The sequence below is a fragment of the Indicator indicator genome, chromosome Z (genome assembly GCF_027791375.1).
Source record: "Indicator indicator isolate 239-I01 chromosome Z, UM_Iind_1.1, whole genome shotgun sequence".
NCBI lineage: Eukaryota > Metazoa > Chordata > Aves > Piciformes > Indicatoridae > Indicator > Indicator indicator.
The window spans coordinates 19,745,460-19,763,792 of NC_072053.1; the positions used below are offsets into that span (position 1 = coordinate 19,745,460).

General features: G+C 40.6%; 1 protein-coding gene across 3 annotated transcripts in view; it reads left to right on the forward strand.

Annotated features, from left to right (window-relative positions):
• TARS1 (threonyl-tRNA synthetase 1) overlaps window positions 1–18,096 on the forward strand; it is a 33,706-nt gene extending 15,610 nt beyond the window's left edge. For all 3 annotated transcript variants that reach the window (XM_054398066.1, XM_054398068.1, XM_054398067.1), the window contains 17 exons: window positions 3–193; window positions 868–991; window positions 2,078–2,199; window positions 2,407–2,524; window positions 3,353–3,417; window positions 3,501–3,579; window positions 4,130–4,276; window positions 5,161–5,259; window positions 5,962–6,128; window positions 10,240–10,402; window positions 10,492–10,629; window positions 11,625–11,702; window positions 14,857–14,957; window positions 15,061–15,165; window positions 15,759–15,831; window positions 16,554–16,668; window positions 17,948–18,096. In XM_054398066.1, coding sequence (XP_054254041.1) covers window positions 3–193; window positions 868–991; window positions 2,078–2,199; window positions 2,407–2,524; window positions 3,353–3,417; window positions 3,501–3,579; window positions 4,130–4,276; window positions 5,161–5,259; window positions 5,962–6,128; window positions 10,240–10,402; window positions 10,492–10,629; window positions 11,625–11,702; window positions 14,857–14,957; window positions 15,061–15,165; window positions 15,759–15,831; window positions 16,554–16,668; window positions 17,948–18,096 — 2,034 coding nt within the window. The remainder of the gene's footprint in view (window positions 1–2; window positions 194–867; window positions 992–2,077; window positions 2,200–2,406; window positions 2,525–3,352; window positions 3,418–3,500; window positions 3,580–4,129; window positions 4,277–5,160; window positions 5,260–5,961; window positions 6,129–10,239; window positions 10,403–10,491; window positions 10,630–11,624; window positions 11,703–14,856; window positions 14,958–15,060; window positions 15,166–15,758; window positions 15,832–16,553; window positions 16,669–17,947) is intronic.
• Window positions 18,097–18,333: the final 237 nt, after the last annotated feature.

An 18,333-nucleotide genomic window follows, 5' to 3' on the forward strand; every position in this document is an offset into this window, starting at 1 on the left:
AGCTGAATCCCTGGCCTGCATTTATCAATGAACGTTTAGAAATGTACAATAAACTTAAAGCTGAACATGATGGCCTCCTTGCAGAAAGAGCTGCACATGACAGCAAACCCATTAAAGTTACATTACCTGACGGCAAGCAGGTTGATGCTGAATCTTGGAAGACTACTCCTTACCAGATAGCTTGTGGAATTAGGTATGATTCTATTCTGTGATACAATCACAGCCAGCTATAGGTCTGCAGGTTGTTGTTGCATTTTGTCTTACATAGGAGATAGCCATCAAGAAGAGCAATGGTACATCTGAAGGTTATTCAGACTTTCTATGGAGTAGATTTGAACAGTGCCACTGGACACCATGACAGTTAAAATTAGAAAAACTGGGTGATTCTTACTGGTGAAATATAATTTTTGTTTTTTCTGGCTTAGGTGCCATGTCCTTGGAACCTTTATCACATTTGTGATCTGAGGTCAAGGAAAGGATTTTTAGCCTAGTGGAAGCAGAACTGTAAAGTTACTCCATCAGAAATGGTATTTGATAACTTCAGAAAGAGAAGCTCTGTGTTTCATTGCAATAGGATTTGAAAACCAGTTAGTACTTCAAGGTTGCTGCCTCTCAAGTGAAATATGCTAATGAGTATTAATGTCAAGTGTACAGCACAGTTTTCTTCCCTCATCTCTGAGGTGCAAGTAGGATTTTCATGAACGTTCAAGACTGGCTAAACTGGTTTATGTTTGGGTTTTTTTTTAATTTTTTTACATTGTACCAACTGTGAGCACTTCTAAAAATCTTACTCAACATAGAGGCCAAATTCAGGGAACTTAAACTTGCTGATTTCAAAAAATTAAACACCATGTATTTATTCTGTAGTCAGGGCTTAGCTGACAACACTGTTGTTGCTAAAGTGAACAAGGTGGTTTGGGATCTAGACCGTCCTTTGGAGGAGGATTGTACCCTGGAGCTCCTTAAGTTTGAAGATGAAGAGGCTCAAGCAGTGAGTATCTTCTACCAAAATTTGTTTACCTGTAGATTTGCATTAAGCTCAGCTGTGAGTAATTATTTGCATCTTTACTGTGTTCAGAAGACCAGGGAAGGGAACAGGTTAGCTGTGTATGTACATTTGCATTTTCTATTAGCTCCATAAAAAGGAGATTGGGTGCTGCAAGTAATGTGCATTCTGCTGTGTATTGACAGCAAAGTCTGCTAGCAGTTGCTGCAGTTGATGTCAAGTCTGTTCTTGTTAAATGTTGTATATGCAGCGTTCATGTTAATGTACAGTAGGTCTTTTGAACTGACACCTTCAGCACTGACTTTGAAAATAAGACTGAATACAAAAGTACTGTCTGTGTACAATCATTAAAGTACTGAATAGACTGCTCTTTTACTTGGTACATGCAAAAGGGCATACTTCATTTTGGCTGTTCATTCGGAGAAATGTGGATATCCAGTAAATTTGTAAATACTGTCTTCATTAAAAATAATTTGGCACAAGAAGCTGTCAAACTTATCACAGGGGTCTTGCATTCAAATTTGGGATTTTTATATTGGGTAAATAATGGCTTCTGTGACATTTTTGTTTTCTATTCTGTGCAAATAAAAGCAGGCTGAACTATAGATTGCTTTTAATTTGTCAATACTTCAGGTTAACTACAAGATGGAACTTTAGGAACTGTTCTACTTCAGTGCAGCATTTCCCAGGCATAAAATCTTGAGATTAGGACTATAGGATTATGTTGAAAGTGCACCTTTTGTTCTTTATGCAGAGCTTATTGATAGAAGTTCATAGGAAAAAAAAGTTTTGAATTAGTTTCTTGACTTCTTGACATTGATTGAATTATTTCAACAACAGCTGAAAAGACTTATTTTGCACCAGGCTGTAAGCAATTTCCCAAACAATTTTGGAAATACTGGTGCTTAGGGTGAGAGCATTGCTGGGCAGGTCATGTTTGTTCTGCAGACTACTCTAATATAGGATCTACATTAAGTATCCTTAAAAGCAAGCGTTTCAGGAAATGTTTTATTAAAACACTCAGAAGTGTTGTGCACATTCAGAGTGATCCTCTCTCGTTGCTTCCATTAGGTGTACTGGCACTCAAGTGCTCACATAATGGGTGAAGCAATGGAACGTATCTATGGTGGCTGTTTGTGCTATGGCCCACCAATAGAAAATGGATTTTATTACGACATGTTCCTTGAGGAAGGGTAGGTTTTTTTTATTTCTCTTTTTCAGAGAATGAGGGGATGGCAGTCAGCAAAATTATTGTTACCTGCTTGTGCCCTAACCAAAGACTAGTGCGGACTGCTTTGTTCTTAGCAGCCTGTTTTATCAACAAGCTGCTGCGTGGCAGCTGGATCAGAAATTGGAAGTGAAAGCAAGAATGGTTTACTTTTTTTGTGTGTTTATTTTAGAGGTGTATCAAGTAATGACTTCTCTGCTTTGGAAACATTATGCAAAAAGATAATGAAGGAAAAACAAGCCTTTGAAAGACTGGAAGTTAAAAAGGAAACACTACTTGAAATGTTTAAGGTACGCTGGTTTAGAAGTTCATTTGTAGCACTGTGATGTTATTCTTTAAGTATCTGTAACTTTAGCTACGTATTGTGTAAATGGTAGGGTAAGGTCTATAAAATTAACGTTTTACAGTGATAAGTTTTTATAACTTCTTTTGTGATGTTTAACAGAAACATTCTTAGGTTCTCAGGAATATGCATTAGATTTTCTGCCACTATAAGAATTTATGCCAGTGGGGAAATCTTGGCAGCCACGTTCTTCATTTATTTCTCACAGATGGAAATGTGCAGTATTTCATGTGCCATTATGTGATGTACCTGTATTATATTTGCCATTTGTAAAATGCTGTGGTGATACTATACCTGCTTGTGCTGATGAATTCAGAAACCTTCATAAAACATTTTTTAGAATGAGTACTTCTGAGAAAGTCCAAGCAACATCAAAAGCTGATCCTTTCTCGTTAGTACTTGCCTGCAAACAATTTTCTTGCATTCTTGAGATAGAACTTTTACTCAGTTTCACTGTTAGAACATCAGGAGTATCATAGTGTCATGCAGGTTGGAAGGTACCTCTGTGGGTCCCCAGACCAATCTCCTGCACAGGGCATGGGGTCAATGCTGAAATGAGACCACATGTCTCAGAGCTCATCCATTTAGGCCTTCAAAACCTCTACAGATGGCAACTGCACAAGGTGCTCCTTGGGCAGCTCACCCCACTGCTGGACTATGTTTGTGTCTTTCTATCTGTCTTTTATAATTCTCTTTTGATACAGTGTAACATCAGGTTGTCAGTTCTCTTGCTTAACAAAGAGTTAACAAATAGGTGTGCTGCTTTTCTTCTCAGTATAATAAATTCAAGTGTCGTATCCTGAATGAGAAGGTCAATACTCCAACTACAACAGTATACAGGTAATTATGCATGCATCATAATATTGCTGGATAATAACCTTTTAAGATGAAATGCATCAGAGCAACGTTTCCCTCTTTTTTAGGTGTGGTCCCTTGATAGATCTGTGCAGAGGACCTCATGTTAGACATACTGGCAAGATAAAAGCCATAAAAATTCATAAGGTGAGTGCTGAAATTGCCCTACACAAATGTAGGACAGTTTTTGGTCAACATGGTCATGGCTTATCCAAGAATGTATTGCCAAAAATGTGCTGTGAGAAGTTGGCAAAGTTGTGTGTGCTGGCACGATCATCAATGTGAAACTCAAATAGGTGGCCAGGACCTGCACTTCCAGCACAGAGAAGAGCATGAGTGCAGCTTAAGTCTTGGTTGAACCAGAGCTTGGTTGAGAGCTTATAAATATTTGCTCAGCTGATGATTGTATCAGAGTGTGCATAAACAGTTGCAATTGCATGGCTACAAATAAACAAATAGACTTAAAAAAATAGGAAAGAGCTTAAAACCATGTTTACATATTCTGTTCACCTTTCTGGATATTTATAATCAGCGCTCTGAATGTAAGATAAAACTTCCTTTATGCCTTATTTATTCTGTGTTAAATATAGTGATTTACTAGTAATTGCATGCCTTCCCATAGCAGGCAGTAGTAGTAAAACATGGAGGCTTCTCTTCTTTTTTTTTTTTCATTGTTTCTTTTATATTTTGCATGCAGAATTCTTCTACCTATTGGGAAGGCAAGGCTGATATGGAATCCCTCCAGCGGATCTATGGAATTTCATTCCCAGATGCAAAAATGCTGAAGGAATGGGAGAAATTCCAGGAGGAGGCTAAAAACAGAGATCATAGAAAAATTGGGCGGGTGAGACAGTTTTTTTTGGTAACGTATTTCACAAACACTGTGTGACTCTAACCCCTTAACTAAGAACATCTTGAAGACAGAATATACTTGCTGTCACAACCACGATGCAACACAACTGTACTTTCAGCCAAGTTGCAAAGTCAGGTACTTTGCTCTTGAAGAGTGTCTGAAGTCCTAAAGAAAATGACTGCTATGTAAACCTTTTGCCATTTTAAACAAGATTACATTCTTACTCTGCATATTAAGGACATGAACACTTCACTCTGCAAACAATGCTCCTTCCTATGCAGTTTGTTGTAACGTGTTCACTCTTCAGTTCTTTTCTTGCATGTGATTTTGTAATCCATAATACATTTCTATGTTTTTTCAGTTGGTTGTTTTTTGGGTTGGTTTTATAGATTTAAACCCTTGTCCTAATATTGATAATCATGAACACTGTTAATGGTCTGCTACTAGGACATCAGGATAATATACAGAAGAATTCACTATACGCGGTCCTCAAGCATATGCATGGTTTGTCACAACATTAGCCAATTGCAGTCCATACATCCAGTTCACATGTAAATTATCTGGAGAGCTGCAGAGGCAGACCTGTTAGAGCACACAAGTTACACATAATTGTGAAGTTTAGAAGAATCAGTTACGAAACAAGAAATTTAAAAATTTCACTCTCTTGTAAGTACTGATGGAGGCGTAAGTAGTAGTGTAAATGCATCTGGCCTATTGGTATTTTTTTAAATTCTGTTTAAAAAAAAAACCCAAAAAAAACAAACTCAAAAAACCCAACATAGATTAGTTATGCCCAGTCAGTAGTAATTAATTTGTGATTGTGAATTGAAAAAAATGGTGTACCAATGCTAAGGTTTTCAAATATTTTTCTGCAGGACCAAGAACTGTTTTTCTTTCATGAGCTCAGCCCTGGTAGCTGTTTTTTCTTGCCAAAAGGAGCTTACATCTATAACACATTAATTGAATTCATCCGGGTAAGAAACGTCTTTTGGAAATCTTATAAAAGAAATTGTTTAATTTTAGAAAAACACTTAACAGCATGCTACCTATAACAGTATTAACAACCCTTCTTTTCAAGTTAAGGTAATGACTTAGTTCTGTAAACCACAGAATGGAAGAAACCTGATTTCTTTGACTTAGTCTTGTCACAACCACTGATAAGACATGTTTTTGCCAATACTTAATACTTGCAGCCAAGACAATGCTGATGTGTTTTAGTATGAGTTCTTTGACATCTAACAGCATAGCTAAACTCGCACTACAGCTGTTCCCCTGGTGCATATTCATTCGTCTTAATAAACTTACTAGATTTGGCCTTGTAGAACTATTTGTTACAAAATTATATGTAGAAAAAAACACCCTGATTTTCCTGTTGTAATATTTAAAGTCTATCTTATTACTGCTTATTTGGGCTGCAACGTACTGCCAAGTGTCATGGAGTAATTAGAGACTGCTGCTTTGCTTGAAGAGGGGAAGCTTGTTCTTGCTTACTAGAGAAATTCTTTGGGCAAAGGGTGGCACTGGTGGATGGGATGTATCTTGGCATGTCTGACTTGAATTTTTCTCTCCTATTCTTGAGTCACAGACTTTTGTAGGGCAGCATTTACAGATGGAAGGCTGAGAACCATTACTTTTGTTTTCTCAGTTATGTTTTTGTACTGGGTCTGTTGTTTCAGAGCGAGTATCGGAAACGCGGATTCCAGGAGGTGGTGACTCCAAATGTTTTCAATAGCAAACTGTGGATGACTTCAGGACACTGGCAGCATTACAGTGACAACATGTTCTCCTTTGAAGTAGAGAAAGAAATCTTTGCTCTCAAGCCTATGAACTGTCCAGGACACTGGTAAATACATAGTAAATCCCATTTACCGAAGATGCTGCTGGTTCAAAAAAATGTTTTAAAAAATGCTGTTTCTTTTGCCTGCTTGTTGGGTCATTGTCATTGACATTTTAAGACTATTTAGGCATTCAGGTTTTATGAACTGTTATCTTTTCTCTGTGAGATGAGGGAAGCCTACCAGCTATAAAAGGGTATTTGTTTGTTTCTTTTCTTGACAAAGCTAGATCTGAATGAAGGTTGTATTCAGATTGTGATTTGCATCTATAATAGAAAGGATACCAAAGGTCTTGGCTGGATTCACTGACCTTATAGGTCATTTCCATTACCTAACTACCAAATCTGGTGCTAAACCATGTCCCTTAGCACCACATCTGCCTGCCTTTCAACCACCTCCCTGGGGAGCCAGTTCCAGTGTTTTATAACCATTTCAGTGAAGAAGTTCCTTCTAATATCCAACCTAAATCTCCCCTGGTGCAACTTGAGGCCATTTTCTCTTGTTACTAGGGAGAAGGGATTGGCACTTGGCTTGCTCCAACTACCTTTTCAGGTAGTTGTAGAGTGATAGGGTCTCCCCTCAGCCTTCTCTTCTCTAGACTAAATAACCCCAATTCCCTCAGCTGCTCCTGAGAAGACCTGTTCTACAGACTCTTGACCAGTTTCATTGCCCTTCTCCGGAGCTGCTCCAGCAAGTCATAGAATAATAGAATTGTTAGGGTTGGAAGGGACCTCAAGGATCATCTAGTTCCAACCCCCCTGCCATGGGCAGGGACACCTCACACTAGATCAGGTTGCTCAGAGTGACATCCAGCCTGGCCTTAAAAACCTCCAGGGATGGGGCTTTTACCATCTCTGGGGACAACCTGTTCCAGTGTCTCACCAACCTCAGGGTGTAAAACTTCTTCCTAACATCCAATCTCAATCTACCCACTTCCAGCTTTGTTCCATTACCCCTAGTCCTATCACTACCTGACATCCTAAAAAGTCCCTCCCCAGCTTTCTTGTAGAACCCCTTGAGATACTGCAAGGCTGCAATAAGGTCTCCTTGGAGCCTTCTCTTCTCCAGACTGTATAGCCCCCAACTCTTTCAGTCTGTCCTCATAGGAGAGGTGCTCCCGCCCTCTGATCATGCTCATGGACCTTTTCTGGACATGTTCCAGCACCTCCAGATCCTTCTTGTAATAGGGGCTCCAGAACTGGATGCAGTACTCCAGGTGGGGTCTCACCAGAGCAGAGTAGAGGGGGAGAATCACCTCCCTTGACCTGCTGGCCACACTTCTCTTGATGCAGCCCAGGATGTGATTGGCTTTCTGGGCTGCAAGTGCACATTGACAGCTCATGTTGAGCTTCTCATCCACCAGCATCCCCCAAGTCCCTTTCCTCAGGGCTGCTCTCAAGCCAGTCACTGCCCAGCCTTCTATCAGTGCCTGGGATTGCCCTGACCCAGATGTAGGACCTTGGGTTTGGTCTTGTTGAACCTCATGAGGTTGTCATGGGCCCACCTCTCCAGCCTGTCAAGGTCCCTCTGGATGCCATCCCTTCCCTCCAGCGTGTCTGCTGCATCACACAGCTTGGTGTCATCAGCAAACTTGCTGAGGGTGCACTCAATGCCACTGTCCATGGCACCAAAAAAGATGTTGAACAAGACTGGTCCCAGGACTGATCCCTGAGGGACTCCACTTGTCACTGGCCTCCACTGGGACATGGACCCATTGACAGCCACTCTTTGGGTGAAGCCATCCAGCCAGTTCTTTATCCACTGAATGGTCCACCCATCAAACCCAGACTGCACCAACTTGGAGACCAGGATGTGGTACGGGACAGTGTCGAAGGCTTTGCTCAGGTCCAGGTAAATGACATCAGTTGCTCGCCCCTCATCTATGAATGTTGTGACCTTGTCATAGAAGGCCACCAGGTTTGTCAGGCAGGATTTGCCCTTGGTGAAGCCATGCTGGTTGTACCCAATCACCTCTTCACTATTCTTCTGTCTCAGCAGTGCTCCATGATCTTGCCAGGCACAGAGGTGAGACTGACTGTTCTATAGTTCCCTGGGTTATCCTTCTTTCCCTTTTTGAAAATGGGAGTTATGTTTCCCCTTTTCCAGTCAGTGGGGACCTCCCCAGACTGCCATGACTTTTGGAATATAATAGAGAGTGGTTTAGCAACCTCATCTGCCAGTTCCCTCAGCACCTGTGGGTGTATCTCATCGGGTCCCATGGACTTGAACACTTTCAGGTTCTTCAGATGGTCACCAACCTGATCTTCACTCACCATGGGCAGTTCTTTCTTCCAGCCCCTGCCCTTTCCGTGATCCCAGGAGTGTGGTTGGAGCCCTTGCCAGTGAAGGCTGAGGTAAAGAAGTCATTGAGAACCTCAGCCTTCTCCATGTCACTTTCTGAGGGGGCCCACACCTTCCCTAGTCTTCTTTTTGCCATTAATATACCCGTAGAAATTTGTACTGTTCCCCTGGATTTCCCTGGCTAGATTAATTCTAACTGAGCTTTATCTTTCCTAACCAGGTTTCTTGCTGACTGGGCAGCTTCCTTATATGCCTCCCATTCTAGCTGTCCTTTCTTCCACTCCCTGTAGAGTTTCTTTTTGTGTGACAGTGTGTCCAGGAGCTCCTTGCTCAGCCAGGCAGGTCTTCTAGCATTCTTTCCTGCTTTCCTCTTTGTGGGGATACTTTACTCCTGGGCACAGATAAGGTGATCCTTGAATACTGAGCAGCTGTCCTGGGCCCTTCTTCACTCTAGGGCTTTGTCCCATGGTACTTTGGCCAGCAGATCCCTGAAGTGATCAAATTATGCATGCCTGAAGTCCAGGCTTGTAATCCTGGGATGTGCCTTCCTAGTTGCCCTGAGGGTCTTAAATTCTATTGCATCATGGTCACAGTAGCCAAGGTTATCCCTGAGCCTCACATTGGTCACCAGCCCTCCTCTGTTGGTGAGAACAAGGTCCAGCATAACACATTTTCCCGTTGGTTCCTCTACCATTTGGAGGAGGAAGTTGTCATCTATGCATTCCCAGAACATCCTGGAATGCTGGTACCTAGCTGTGTTGTCCCTCCTGCAGATGTCAGGGTGGTTGAAATCCCCCACAAGGGCTTGTGCCTGTGAAGCCACTTCTAGTTGTCTGTGGAGGGCTTTATCTGCTTGGTTCTGCTGGCCAGGTGGCCTGTAGCAGACCCCTACAGTAGCATCCCCTTCCCCTGTCTTCCCTTTAATCTTCACCCATATGCTCTCAACCAGCTCATCATCCTTCCCCAGGTGGAGTTCCACTGGTTCCAGCTGCTCACTGATATAAAGAGCAACACCTCCTCCCCTCCTCCCCTGCCTGTCCTTCCTAAAGAGCTTGTACCCATCTATCCCTGCATTCCAGTCATGGGAATCATCCCACCAAGTTTCAGTAACAGCCACTATGTCATGGCATCCTAGCAGCACAGTGGCCCTTACCTCGTCCTGTTTCTTGCCCAAGCTGTGTGCATTTGCCTAGAGGCACTTCAGCTGGGCTGGCCGTGGCACCCTCTTAGACAAATCCCCCTTGATTCCCTTGGGGTGTCCCAGTGCTTCATCCTTGGCTTGCCTCAGGGCAACAGGTTGAGAGCCCTTGCTAGCACTCCATCCCTCTGCCTCTGGTGAGCTGCCCCAAAGTTTGTCACAGGCAAGCATGAGATTAACAGCCCCTTCCCCCTTCAAATTTGGTTTAAAGCCCTATCAATGAGCCCTGCTAACTTCTGGCCTAGAATCCTTGTCCCCCTCTGGGACAGGTTCATCCCATTGGTTGCTTGCAGTCTGGTGCCCTGTAAACTGTGCTGTGATCATAAAATCCAAACCCCTGTCGGTGACACCAGTCCTGGAGCCATGAATTGACCTGTTGGCTCTTCCTAAATGTTCCCTCATCCATTGCTGATGTCAGAGGGATGGAGGAGAACACAAGTCAATCTCTTTTCTCTAATGAGAGTCCCAAAACTGAACACAGTACTCAAGCTGTGGCCTCACCAGTGCTGAGTACAGGAGAAAGTTCCAAGTCACTACTTAGCTGCTGCCTGCTTCTCACTGTCTGTTCTTTGCAGAATTTTGATTCTGAATGAGCTTCAAGTAATAAATGTTTCCTTTAGCCTTATGTTTGATCATCGTCCAAGATCATGGCGTGAGCTGCCATTACGACTGGCTGATTTTGGTGTTCTGCATCGAAATGAACTGTCAGGAGCTCTTACAGGACTCACTCGAGTACGTCGGTTCCAGCAGGATGATGCTCATATATTCTGTGCCATGGAGCAGGTATGGACCACTCTTTAATGGAGTCAGGTATTCAAATCGGATTAAATTCATTTTCCCATATTTGATGCTTTATTTCTAATCTTATAAAGATTGAAGAGGAGATAAAGAGTTGTCTGCAGTTCTTGCGTACTGTGTATGATGTCTTTGGATTTTCCTTTAAACTCAATCTGTCCACTCGTCCTGAAAAGTTCCTGGGAGATGTTGAAGTGTGGAATCAAGCTGAGAAGGTAAACAGTAGTTTTAATAACCTTTTAGATGAAAGCAAGGCAGCAGGTGGAGGTTCTGTAAGAACATTTTGCCTTCTGTGAAGTACAGTGACAGCTGGCCATGAGCAATATAACTTCAGTTAACTGTCTTCATTTCAGTCTGGCTGCTGTAAATAGCTTACTTTCCATACAGAAGTAATCTGCATGTCAGAATCAAATTACCTTACTTTTTGTATTTGGTAATTAGGAAAAAAGAGAGGAAGAGAACCAATTTTGGTAGCCCTTTAAGTAAGACTTCAGAGCCAGCTTCCAAAACTCAAGTTGCTTTTGTTATTAAAGGGATGAAGTTAGCCCCTGCCAGTGCAGGGCTGGGGAGAAGACAGGGCAGGAATAGACCTTAGGTGTATCAAGGTGAATCGCTTCAAGATTGTCTACAAACTTTGAGTCTAGAAATCGATATCTGAAGGGGGCCTACAAGAAAGCTGGGGAAGGACTATTTACAAATGCATGTAGCACCAGGACATGGGTCAGTGGTTTTAAATTTAGATCAGGGCAGATTTAGATTGAACATTAGGAGGAAGCTCTTTACTGTGAGGGTGGTTGGAACACTGGAACAGGTTGCCTGCAGGAGTGGTGGAGGCCTCACCTCTGGAGACATTCGATGTCAGGTTTGATGGAGCTCTGAGCAACCTGGTCTAGTTGGGGATGCCCCTGCTTACTGCAGGGAAGCTGGGCCAGATGACCTTTAAAGGTCAACTCCAACCCAGTGCGTTCGGTGATAAAAATTTCTTGTATCTTAGCTAATGCTTGTTTGGCCTCTTCCAAAATCAGTATATTAACTTTGTTTAAATCTGGACTGTTTTTCCTTTTTTGGAAAATAAGTTACTTTCAGCAGTAACTGAGAAGTAGTGAGAATTGACAGTGTCTTACATGTAGCAGCAGACTGACCTGATGCTGTAATGTGGAAATACAGCAACGATTGAGAAACACTGAGTGTATGTTTCCTTTATCTTTAGCAACTCGAAAACAGCCTCAATGATTTTGGAGAGAAGTGGGAGTTAAACCCTGGTGATGGAGCTTTCTATGGCCCTAAGGTTAGTATGTTGTTAATCCCTCTCTGGGTTAGGCTTTTAATTCTGTTTGGATGAGTCAGGCAAAATACAATTCCTTGCTTCTGTTGATGCTACCATAATCTAGGCAGCAATGTGCAATAGTGTGCAAATACTGTTCTTCATTATATAATAGATGAGCAGAAAAGCCCCAAACTCTTCATGTGTTTACAAAAGAGGGTAGGGAGGCTCTACAGAGGGACTTGGATAGACTGGCTCAATGGGCCAATGTTAATGGGATGAGCTTCAACAAGGCTAAATGCCAGCTCCTGCACTTGGGTCCCAACTAGCCCAGGCAACACTACAGGCTTGGGGAAGTGTGGCTGGAAAGCTGTCTGGCAGAAAGGGACCTAGGGGTTCTAATTGACAAGCAACTGAATATGAGCAAGTAGTGTGCCCAGGTGGCCAAGAAAGCCAATGGCATCCTGACCTGTATTAGGAATGCTGTGTCCAGCAGGTGCAGGGAGGTGATTGTCCCCTTGTACTCAGCACTGGTGAGGCCACACCTTGTGTATTGTGTCCAGTGTTGGGCACCTCAATACAAGAGAGATGTTGAGGTACTGGAGTGAGTGCAGAGGAGGGCAGCAAAGCTGGTGAAGCGCCTGGAGAATAAATCCTATGAAGAGTGACCGAAGGAGCTGGGGCTGTTCAATTTGAAGAGGAGGCTGTCTACAACTACCTGAAAGGATGTTGTAGAGAGGTTGGTGCTGGTTGGTAATTAGCAATAGAACAAGAGGGAATGGCCTCAAGCTACAACTGGGTAGGTTTAGACTGGACATTAGGAAAAATTTTTTTCACAGAAAGAATGGTCAGGCATCAGAATGGGCTGCCCAGGGAAGTAGACCTGGATATGTTTGAAGGACCAACCCTGGATATGTTTAAAGGTTGTTTGGATGTGGTGCTTGGGGATATGGTTTAGGGATGAACTTTGTAGAGCAGGGTTATTGGTTGGACTTGGTATCCAGAGGGTCTTTTCCAACCTGAATGTTTCTGTGATTCTGTGGAAAATTTATGATGTCACCTTCCACATAAACATTGGGCATTGGTTTATGCAGAATGTTTGCTAAAAGCCTTCAAATAGATACCTGACCAAGACAAAGTATCCTAGTTAACATTGTATTGTAATTTAATTAAGCAAATACAGATGGGCAGTAAATGTTGCTAATTCATAAAGAATGTTTTTCACACCATGTTATGAATAAGGGGGAGAAAATTTTATGGCGATGCTCTTGGGTTTTGTTTATGATCTTGGTAAAAACAATTTATTTTTTCCCAATTATTTTCATGCACATTCCCTTACAGTGTAATGTCACAACTAAATTTTTCAATGTCACTATGTGTTTTCTGAAGCATTGGTGCTGTTTAAGTTTGCCTGGAGTATACAGAACAGAACTGATTCTTAAACGGACAACTTGTTATGAAATGCAATTTGGATTAGGAAGAGAAGCTTGGAAGAGGACATAGTTTACTTTCTTTTTATTGGTTATCTGATAGCATTTTAAGATGCCATGCAGATGAAATTTTGTGGTTTCCCAGATAAAAAATCCCTGAAATACCTGAGCAAGAAATAGCACTCTCTGCAGTCCTGGGTTTTATATAGCTTTAATACTCATTACGTTAGTTAAACCCAGTTTACATGCATGAACTATTTGTCTACTGCTTAAATAAAGCTGTTTGGTGTAGTAGGAGACATGAACAAAAGGTGGCGCTGTAAGATCTGTGCTAGCACAGCAATTGCTGCAATAGAAATCATCCTTTTAGGGATAAGTGAATCCTGTCACAAGAAAAACAAAAGCAGACTTGTGTCGTTTTTTTATTTTTGTGGTGTGGTTTTGGTTGGTGGTTTTTTTTTTTTTTAAGCTCTTTAGTTTGCACAGACTAAGTAGGGCTTTCTGGAAATTTTGTGTTATCTTTGAGCATAAGGACAGAAAGGTTTACAAAATTACTTGTAAATCTTTCTGTAATAAAGTTACATTACATTTATGCTTATATTTAGTCATCTAGTAAACTGGTTCTGATTTCTCTTTGTATGCTAAGTGAATCAATTTAATTTTATGAGTTGTAGGTGAAATGTGTTAGAATAGCTAATCTTTACTAAATCTTGTTTGCATTCCGCATTATGAATTTCCTCAGTTGATATGAAGGAAGACAAATGTCCTGCAGGATATTTGGTTTAATGGAAACTAGTTGAAATTACATTTTTAAGTTAAGTTCTATATTTAAGGTACTTTTAAACTACTTGGTCTTTTTCTTTTTTTCTACGGTTATTTGAAATGAAATAAGGTCATAAACAAGTTTTGTCAGAAGCTCTTTGGGGAGTAGCTGAACTGGCTTCTAAATGCAAAACCGAAAGACATTTAGAAGTTCAGTTACTAAAACACTGATCTGTTTGTTTGATACCTAAATTAAATTATGGCACACAGCCCCAACATACATCCATACTGGTAAAATAATGAATAAATTTGAGAGCAATATGGTAAATCAATAAGGTCATGCCACTATAAATCTACTGGTTTATATCCATCTTGCTGTCCAAATTTTATCATAAGTGTACTCTGGATTAAAGTGTAAGTTGCAACAGAAAGAATAGGCTTGACTGTAGAGAGTGGTAATTGGAACAAGTGTCATTGATTAACACTATCCCTACTGGTTAGAGGACTATTTAATAGTAGGATTATCATCCCAGGTTCATGTCCTAAATTTGTAACACTACAAAGGATTCAAGTCCTGCATAATGAAGGAGTGTAAGTTTGCCAGTTTCAGGTTGGAGAACTCTCATCTTTGGTGACCCATGTTCACTTCTGATGTTGCACTTGCACTTACACTGCCAAATTCTCTCAGTAAAAAGGCCTGTGGAAGTTCCAGATTGAAACTCACAAAAATAGTCTGAGGAGTTACATGTAGTTCCACTATGAAGTAATGTCTGTTTACTTGCTCACTGTTTTTAGCTCTAACGTCTTTTCATTAGAACCTGAAAATCATTTAAGTCCTAATGTAGATTAAAGAAAAAGTGTTTTGTCTAGAACCACATACAGTTCCTCTGTACTGATTGAAGCCTTCCATTTAAAACAGTTTACTTTCAGAGGGGCATGCTTGTATCCTTAACTGTAGTAAAATATGCCTCTTTTTGTTTTCTAAGATTGACATTCAAATTAAAGATGCCATTGGACGCTATCACCAGTGTGCTACAATCCAGCTTGACTTCCAGCTGCCAGTCAGATTTAACCTCACTTTTGTTAGGTAAGCACAGAGGCTGGTGTTTTAATTGCTATGTAATCTAACTTTCCTGTCACGTAAGGAAAAAAAAACTTTACATTTAAAAAACCCACACCTTTCTTCACAGCCATGATGGTAATGACAAGACGAGACCAGTTATCATTCACCGGGCTATCCTGGGATCTGTGGAGAGAATGATCGCCATTCTAACTGAAAACTATGGAGGCAAATGGTAACACTGAAAAAAACTATCTGTTATTCCAGTTTGAACAAACGCTTTGTGTAGAAGACAAACTAGCCCCAAGCATGCAAGAATCTTGGATAATCTTCCTTAGATAATTCTAGATATGGTAGCCTCTACCTGACACCACTCATGCAGGTGCAGCATACAGCTTTTCTGCCAAAGGTGTGTATCTCAACTTTGTGTTTGCAGCTGGGCTGTCATGCAACAAGTTATGTATGTCATCTCCTTTACCTCCTCAAGTATAATACCTGGGGAGGTATAATACCCTCTGATGATAACAAGACTCAAAAGTAAGTGTTTTCCCATAACTAGTTGGTAATAAGCTCAACAATTCAATTATCACTTACCTATTGTAAGAGAACTTGAATCTTCAGGTTAAAAATTACTTCTGTCCACACCACAGTTCTTTTAGACAGCTCTTTCTGGGAGATGTAATGAGTATAGGACTGTTCTCACCTCTGAACCCAATCTAAGCAGCTGGCTGTGTCATTCTTTTGTGTCTATATTAGTCCCATCTGTTAAAAGAGTATTTTTTTATACTAAAGAAATACTAAATGTAAACTTGTGTTTGTTTATTGAAGGCCGCTCTGGCTGTCCCCACAGCAGGTAATGGTGGTACCAGTGGGACCAACATGTGATGATTATGCTCAAAAGGTGATGTATATGGGTTTGGGTGCTTTTTTTTTTTCCCCCCTCAGTGTATTGTATTTACTTGAGGTAATTGTTTATTAATGATTAATAGTATTTATCCCAAATAAATGTTACTGTCTTTGCATGTTACATTGCATGATTTATATACTGGCATGACAATTAGCTGCTGAAGTTGTAGAAGTATCTTAAAATCTGAAATAGATTTGGAGTATTTAAATAACAAATGCAAGGTTGTGAGGTTTTTCTGTTTGGAAAGTTTATTTCTTCTTTCTAGCTCAAAAACTCTTTACCCTTCTGGTTGTGGTCTCCCATGGCCACACCCATCTCACAAAAGCAATAAAAAAGAACAAGATGGGTCTTTGCATATTTAACAACCAGCAGACTACCTCTTGTATTTCTTTCAAGCACCTTATAAATGAGATAGTCTACAAAATAAAATAAAGATTCTTCTAATCAGAAATTTCCACCATCTTGCTGCCTTCCTCAAGACTAATCTCAAATCACTGTCCAGCCCAAAACGTTAGATACTCACATCAGTGCTTAGTTACTTATTGTGTATGTACTTGCATGATAGCTGGCCTGCTTTCTTGAACGAGGCTCAATTCCTGTGTCTGAGCCTATGACAGGGCTTTCCTTTTACAGGTCAAATAAGCTAGACTGACTTAAGCCTACAAGTCATTGTCGTGAATATCCTATAGTGACCTTGCAAATACTTTTTCTCCTAGGTCAGGCAGCACTTCCACAACGCTGGATTAATGGCAGATGTTGATGTAGATCCAGGGTGCACACTGAACAAGAAGATCAGAAATGCTCAGCTTGCACAGTATAACTTTATTCTAGGTAATGTGTAGTGCATTGGTTACATTATCTTGACTTTCTTGCATAGGCTGTAGGATTTAATCTCTCTTATGTGAACAAGGCAGAGAGTAGTACTCAGTGGTTTAGGTCACCTTCTTCCTAAGAGTTTCCCAGAGAATCTCTTCTACCTACCTGATAGACGTTCCTGGCTGGTACAGCTTCACTGTGGCCCAAGGCATTACTTTTGCTTTAGAAAAAGGTCTTTTCTGTCTTCTGATGAGCAGTATGGAGACATACATAAAATCTCTTGCCTGTTGTCAGTTATTCTTAATTAATTTTTTCTGCCTTCCTCCAATAATTTGTGCACTTGTTTCACATGTAGCAAAAGTAGTACTGAATTTCACTTGTGGTGCATTTCTGAGCAATACATGCATGCATAGGAGACCCTTCCCATAGAAGGTGGTGCAGGGACAATTACAAACAGATCCTTAAGTTTGTTACTTAGAGGGACCATGTTGGATATGTCACGTAAACTGAGGCTCTAGCATTGACATTAAAACTATCTGGCATCCATTAGAGTAGAAGGAGCCTTTGGCTTAGAAACTCTTACCCTCAGAGCAATTGGTAGAATCATTAAAAACTTAAAACGTATGATAGAGGTAAGACACAACTGCAGTTTGCCTTTAAGACCAAACAAATGAGCAGCCTAGCAGGGAAAAAAAAAGCCTTACCTTATTCATGCTCAGAGGTTTTATAGAGAGTTGTCCCACTTAATGTAGATTGGGAACCAGAGAAATGCAATCTCTTGTAGCAATTGCCATGTAGATATAAATTTATATTAGTCATGAGACATACATACGCTATCTTGATATCTGTATCTTAATGTTTATTCGAAAATTCCAAAGTTATTTTGCTTAAACTGTCTTGCTGCTTCTATAAAGAAAACAAATAGTTGTTATTTATAAGCAAGTTGTCTTTCTCATATTTGCCTGTGTCGTACTCCATGTTTGTTTCTCCTTTTGACTTTGTGGTTCTCTCTAAAGAGAAGTAAGACTAGCTGGGCTTAATATATTTATTTTTCTCCTTATTCATATTTTGGTGAGTTGCTGTTCATAACATACTAAAACCTATTAAATGGTTTTAGAGGAGATTATATAAGGCTATCGGCTATTACAAATTTAAGTGGGGAGAGCTAGGAGAAGGGCAAAGAAAGATTAGATGCGTTGGTTGGTAAACTTTAGAATTTTTTGTTTAGTTTTGAAGGGAGAAAAAGATCTTGCTGAATGTTCAGTTCATTCCTTTGCATCTTGGTTGTTTCTAGTTGTTGGTGAAAAGGAGAAGGCAAGTGGAACGGTTAACATCCGCACCAGAGACAACAAGGTGCATGGTGAGCGTACAATTGCAGACACTGTGGAGAGACTGCTGGAACTGAAGCACTCTCGCTCCAGACAAGCTGAAGAGGAATTTTAACACCATCTGCTCTACTTGGCATCAAAAAAAAAAAAAATTTAATTGTATTTTTTTCTAATTCAATTAACCACAGAGGTTTTTGTGCTGACCCAGATTTGAAATATGTTGGTCCTCATACTCATTTTAGCAGAAATTTTTGTTTAGTCAAAACAATTTTTTTTTTTTAAATCAGTTTTTCCCAAACTTTAAATTCCCTGGCCTCTGACCATTGACAGATGAAGCAAGAAGTGACTTTCT